Below are 6,235 nucleotides of genomic sequence, written 5' to 3'. Positions count from 1 at the left end.
GGGTGTGGTGAGCTAGTCAAAAGAGGTGATAGCCATGACAAGTCACATCTTCGTTTAATGCAATCTCATAACAGAAGACCCTGGGAATGGGAGGCATATCCACACTTCCAAAGAAATTCTTTTGACATGTAACAGGAAATAACTGCAGCCATGACTGCGGCTATACCATAACTCTGTGGTACATCCAGGACCAACAGTCATTTGGTAGAAAATGGTTGAGAAGAGGTCAGGAATGGACTGATAAGCATGCTAAAATTAGTGCCCAGTAAGGTTTTGACTGTTTGTTTTTGCATTGGACCATACTCACAGTAAGCTAGAGGGATGAAAGAGAGTTATAACTCCCATCTGCTAACAGAAAGTTAAATAATGCAAAGGCTTTAGAAATGTCATAAAAAAAATTTCATGCAGAACACGAATTAATGAACTTACAATATGCACTTCAGCATCTCAGTGTGTGGAAAATAAAGGCGAGTAACAGAAGTAGCAGGGTAAACTAAACAACTGAAACAAAACTTTTGTAAAGTCTCAGAAGGAAGACATCATGGCACAATGAAAAAGTAGCATGACAAAGAGATGGCTAACAATACAGAAGAGAGAAAGAGAGCTTTATCTAGGCTAACAAGGTTTTCTATGAAAATAGATGTGTCACAGTGTATGGTTTCAAACAATAGAGAAGACAGACAAAAGACATCCTGCATTGACTGCATAAAAAAGGGCAGAAGAAAGATTCAGTGTCTAATTCCTCATTCATCTGCCTGATGTTGTTTATATGTCCATCAGGATGTGTGGGAAGCTGGGGACCAGCAGGGCTGGTTTGAATAGATGAGAGTGGCACAGCACCTACTTACCTATGTCATACACCCTTTCCATGGGATTGGAGCCACAAGAAGGCATCAGGCAAGCTAGATCTGTGTCTGACAAGAGTAAGTGGCCTAAGGGATGGAGAGGTGGCATGTGTCAGAAAGAGGAGGACAAGGAATCTGAACCAGGGAGGGGCTGAATGCCTGTTCACAGATTTTGTTCTGGGTATGGCACTTCAGTTGTGATGGTTGAGCTGATGTAGAAGTGTGAGAAACCTCAGTTAGAAACAGACTTTGGTTATCAGGCTGTATTTAAAACCTGAAGAGGAGTTTGTGGAAATGCACTTTAGAGGAGGCCAATCCTTTGAAACAGCCTATCTGTCAGGATTTCTCACAATTTGGTCTTTAATGTCTGTCTTTTGGCTAAGTAAAGTGTAAGTCAGCGTTTCATCTTCTCATTAATCTGCACCACCACTAGGACTATTAGCCTGGCAAATGAAACATATGTGGAAAAGGGTTTAGAAATATGTTCTTGAATAGCTTTGTGGTACATTTGGGTGTGAACGAGACTGTTGACATCCTGAGTCCAGACTTGCGTTCTGCTGCCTGCTGCAGTCAGGATGCTGTTGGAGGTTGGTCGTAGGAATGGGAACCTGAGAGGGGCACAGAAAGGGAGGGGGTGATGGTGGCTCCAGGGTGAGAGGGTGCAGTTTCAAGGGCACAGATCTGTGCAGAGCTGATGTGGCAGGTGTCTGAGGGAAACTGAGGCAGGACTGAGGCCTGAAAAGATGAATTTCTGCTGCAGATGTATCAGGGGAGGTTAAAGAATAAACCTGGTGCCACCTAGCCTTAAAGTGCTTCCTAAGGAAAAGAGTTGGGCATTTCAGACCATGGGGTAAGGTTGATTATGGCTTTTGTCCTGAGAACCTTAGCCACAAAGGGTTGACCCCAGCCAGAGGGATGCCCACTCTCAGAGTTCTCAGATGTTCACTCTGAGAGGCAGAGCTGAAGCGTTGGTTTTCCAGGTCTGATTTCTCCTCTTTGTCACCTGTGTGCCTTGTGGGTATTATACAACCAGGAGTTGGCATTTGTACCAGTTCTGTGTTCTCATGCATTGCTGTCTACAGCTGGGTTGCAACTTACTCTCTAAAAAAAGCACTGTTTCTTTTTAACACTCTGCATAATATTTCAGACTGAAGGTGCAGAACTGCCTTAATGTTACCAGAAGAGGCTTAGGAACATGGAAATCACCTGGATAAGAAAGTACATGATCACAGTTCTGGTCATTGCACATGATTACAGCCTGGAATATGGATAATTTTTGAAAAAAAACAGGAATTTGGAAATCAGGGATGTGAAAAATGCAGTGTTGGTCCAACACAGTTTCTGATCTCTCAGAGAGGATTTCACAGTGATGGGCAGATGGCTGGTGACCCAGTGGGCCACTGTGTGGGAAAGGGTATTTGCAGGGTAGAAACCATAGATGATCAGTGCTTCGGGTCTTTTGCAGCCTCTGACCACTTGTGTACACCAGTCAGCAGCAGAGAAACACCAGTCTTTTACTACAGAAGATGAACAAAAGTTTAGATAAGTTAGATTATCTGCTATCAAACTGTCAATCAAATAAGCGCGTTACAATGGGGACAGGAGGCACAAACTCATAAAACTCTCAAATATTTTTATGCAAAAAGAATTCAGGATTCCTACCCTGATAAAAGCCCCTGCTTTGCCCCACATTAATATTTGGTTTGTTTTATAGGAAACTAAAGATTATGATGCCCTTGAAGTTGTATTTGTGGGTTTTGAGGTGGTTAGGTAGTTCTCAGAAGAGGATACTGGAAAGTAAGAGACTTGCTGATGTCATTTTTATTTTACCACCAGTACCCAAAACCCAAAAAAACTGAGAGAGATGTTGCTGGCCCTATATAAGGTGCAGTCACCTCCTGCAGAGTGCATCAAGAATCACAGCAAAGGTAAGGCTTGCAGCCTTCGTGCTGCTCTCTTGCCCTTCTCCTTGCCCTCTCTCCCTGATGCTAACGCTGCTCTCTCTCATCAGTGCTGAGTGCTGTAGCTGCAACCTGCTGGAACGGACGATCTCGAACCGTGAGCCATGGCCTACCTGCAGACCTTGTCCAAGAGCTTCCCAGGATGGGTTTTCTTCTGTTGCTGTTTCTGTCTCCCTCTTCTTCTCACCAGTTCTCTGCCTCTGAAAGGAGCTTCTACTACCCATCATGCCTGCAGGCTCAGGAAGATCAACTTCCAGCAGCCCTACATTAGGAATCGCACCTACACCTTGGCTAAAATGGTACGGTAACCCACATATTCTTCGTAGTGGGATCTGAGGACTTACTCCTCTGTCCTGGCTTCTAGCCTTTGGCATTGCTCTCTCTTTACCATGCCTTTCTCCAGAGGAAAAATGTACATTTGCAGTTAAGGCAGAGCTTGGGTGTGTGGATGAGTCTGTTGCCTGCTGGTTGTGTAGGCAGGGGAAGCTGTTGCCTCTCCTCCTCCTGCTCTTGCTCCCCAAGGGAAAGGAAGCCCCTGGAACAGCACGACTCCTTCTCTTCAAACAGCTGGTGCTAAAATGGGACAATTGTGAAACATGAGATTAAATCTCTCAGTTTGCCCAGTCCTTTTGGAGCTGGGCCTGTCCATGACTCCAGTCACAGCCAGGCAGATACTCAGGCATCTTACAGTGCTCTGTTTGGGCGGGTTTCTTGGCTGCTCTTGCCATGGGTGAGTCTCCCACAGTGTACACCATCAAGGGCTGCAGCACCTCCCAGCAGCACTGTGGGCCACCGCGAGGTTGGCCACCTGCAGCATCTGGTTTAGTCATCGTAACCACTACGACATCAGATGTTTAAGAGTGGGACATGAATTCAGACTTTTGCTTATTTATTTTCCAGTGATACTGACCTTAAATCTCATCCAATTGAAGGGAGAAACAGACACAATATCCAGGTTTATCTACCTGTAACAGATTGCCTGTGGTGTCCATTCCCTCATTTCACCTGCACTTTCATTACTGATGAAAAGCTTAGGGTTTATTATTCATCTTTAGGTAAGGTTCCCATCCCCACCTGACGTTTCCTTTTTTTACTCTCAGGCCAGTGCCTCGGACAAGGACACAGATAACAGATTGATTGGGCAGCAGCTCTATGTTAACATCAAGGTAAACCTTACTCAAGGAGTCTGCTCTTTACATATGTCTGCAGCACTCATTGATCTCTTGCTTTGATTTAACATGATCTTTTGCTTTCACACACAGGAAAACAACCGCTGCTACCTGATGAAGAGGGTTGTGGAGATTGTGGTAAAAGATGTTCTCCTCACTGAGGTCAAGAATCAGTACCCATATGTTGAGGAGGTGGCACAGTTCTTGGCATCCCTGACCTCGGAGCTGAGCAGATGTGTGAGTAACATTGGGTTTCTTTCCCTGCGAGTGTTGGCTCTTGTTGCTGCTCCTGAATCTCAGAATGTTACAAAGAGTGTAAAAAGGCAGTGATACGAAAGGAAACCTCAGATCAAAGATATGAAACTCAGAGTTGATAGAAAGCTGTGAAAAAGAAAAAAAAACCAACAAGCACATTGTTGCATACAGCTGTCAATCTTATGTCTGGATGTTTCCTTTTTTTAGAAATTCTCAGGAAACAGAGAGCACATTGAAAAGAACCTGGAACAAATGAAGAACAAAATGGAACAGGTACATTTTTTTCCAAACATTTAAAAAGAGCAGTTTCAAACCCCAATCATTTAGTTGGATTAAGTCTGACCTAACTATGAAACAAATTCTGGAGATTATTTAGGAGGTGAAGCTTGCAGGGGCATTAAAGAGGGGATTAGTAACATTTCCCCTTCCAACCCTCCTTCACTTGTCCTGGTAACTCTCTGCACATGTTATGGTAATTTAAACCTTAAAAAGTTGTGTTGCAGGAACTGTATATGCTAGTCTAGATTTGAACAAGCTAGTTTATATCTTATGGCATAATGACTCTAACAGAACTATGTGAGAGAATTAGGAAAGTTAAATTCTTGATTCAGTTTCTGTGACAATCCTAATTTCAATTTTCTGAGAAATAATGAGTTGCTAAGACTTACATTCTGCTCTTTTCTAGTTGGGAGAAAATGGAAAGACTAAAGCCATTGGAGAATTGGATTTACTGTTTGACTACATGGAAAATGCCTGCACTGGTATCACAAAGAAGGGAGGGAACAAGGAGAAAAACTGAGAAAATTTCAGATAAGGCTTGAAGAGATGTCTCTGAAAATCTCTTGTGATAAACTGATTAGCTGTTACAGCAACTACACCCATTCCCCCCAGATGCAATATGTTTTTCACTTGTGTCAAAACTAGCAAACTAAGTGGGCAGAGACAGGATGCATATTGCTGCCTTCTTTGAAAATGAAAACGAAAACTCCAGGACACTGCAGCTCCATTTCAACACAGGCCATTAGTTATTTTCAAAGGCACACTCCTGTCCTCCCCATCTCCATAGGAATGAGGCAACTGTTTCTATCTTTTATATGCTGAAATTTGACACCTATGGATCAGCTTTGATCAAGGTAGGCAGTTAAAGGTAACCAGGAAGTTTTGAGCCTCTTAACTGGAAGTCTATCTTGAATATGTTGCCCTCTTCTGACCTTTGCCTGAAAAGTTGGTATTTCAGACTAATTCAGAAATGTTTTTGTCATTTGTATTTAATGGTAACTTATTTTAAAGTAATAATTATTCAATACTTTTATTTATATAGATTAGTTGAAAAATATTCAAGGAAATGTATTTATGAAACACCTACCAGAAGGTTTTAAGTGAACTATGAAAGTAACACTGCTGTGTGATATTTATATGCGAATTGAATATTTTATAAATGCTTGCACTTTAATTTATTATAATAAATATTTTAGTCCTCAAACACTGCCATTTGCAGAGCTTTTATCTTTTCTTCAGACACAAGGGATATGATACACGTTATGCCTGTGGTGTTGCTGGACTAATGGCTGTCCTTTTGTATCTACAAAGCATGCAAGCTCAGTCTGGGGACATGCTTCCTTACCATAAGGCTGCAATTTCAACTTATCACAGGCCAGGGCTTAGCGAGGAGCATGTCAATCAGCCTTTCTTGTAGGGGGCAGTGGGAAAAACAACATTACTCCTGAGAGTCATTGGTTTGGTTCATTGTTCTGCCTCAGAATGGCCAGAGAAAAGATCCCATCTTGAATAGCTGCTGGTGAAAGGCCCCAAACTGTCCTTCTGGGTCAGATGAAATGGAGACAGTCAGGAAGCAGTTGCTAGTGAAAACTCTAGAGTTCTGCATTCTCACTGGTCTATCCATAGGCATGCTGAGCACAAATGGTGTTCTACAGCATTAGGGATTTGAGAGTCCTTCAGAAGACAATGTTTGGTACCTACTCTCGACACAAGCTCCAAGACAGAA

General features: G+C 42.7%; 1 protein-coding gene across 1 annotated transcript; it reads left to right on the top strand.

Annotated features, from left to right (window-relative positions):
- The first annotated feature begins 2,686 nt into the window (after positions 1-2,686).
- Positions 2,687-5,524, top strand: IL22 (interleukin 22). Its single transcript, XM_027680779.1, has 6 exons — positions 2,687-2,773; positions 2,857-3,105; positions 3,907-3,972; positions 4,069-4,212; positions 4,438-4,503; positions 4,916-5,524. Exons 2-6 carry the CDS (start codon positions 2,911-2,913, stop codon positions 5,027-5,029), a joined length of 585 nt encoding a protein of 194 aa, XP_027536580.1. The 5' UTR covers positions 2,687-2,773; positions 2,857-2,910; the 3' UTR covers positions 5,030-5,524.
- The last annotated feature ends 711 nt before the right edge of the window (positions 5,525-6,235 follow it).

The sequence above is a fragment of the Neopelma chrysocephalum genome, unplaced genomic scaffold (assembly GCF_003984885.1).
Source record: "Neopelma chrysocephalum unplaced genomic scaffold, ASM398488v2 Primary Assembly neopelma1_59, whole genome shotgun sequence".
NCBI classification, from domain to species: domain Eukaryota; kingdom Metazoa; phylum Chordata; class Aves; order Passeriformes; family Pipridae; genus Neopelma; species Neopelma chrysocephalum.
This window is presented reverse-complemented; position numbering and strand designations above follow the sequence as displayed.

Excerpts from the sequence above, each read along its gene's own strand:
- IL22 (XM_027680779.1), top strand. The coding sequence starts at position 2,911 with ATGGCCTACCTGCAGACCTTGTCCAAGAGCTTCCCAGGATGGGTTTTC. Across the intron at positions 3,106-3,906 it reads CCTACACCTTGGCTAAAATG|GCCAGTGCCTCGGACAAGGA; the intron begins GTACGGTAACCC and ends TTTTACTCTCAG. Across the intron at positions 4,213-4,437 it reads CCTCGGAGCTGAGCAGATGT|AAATTCTCAGGAAACAGAGA; the intron begins GTGAGTAACATT and ends TCCTTTTTTTAG.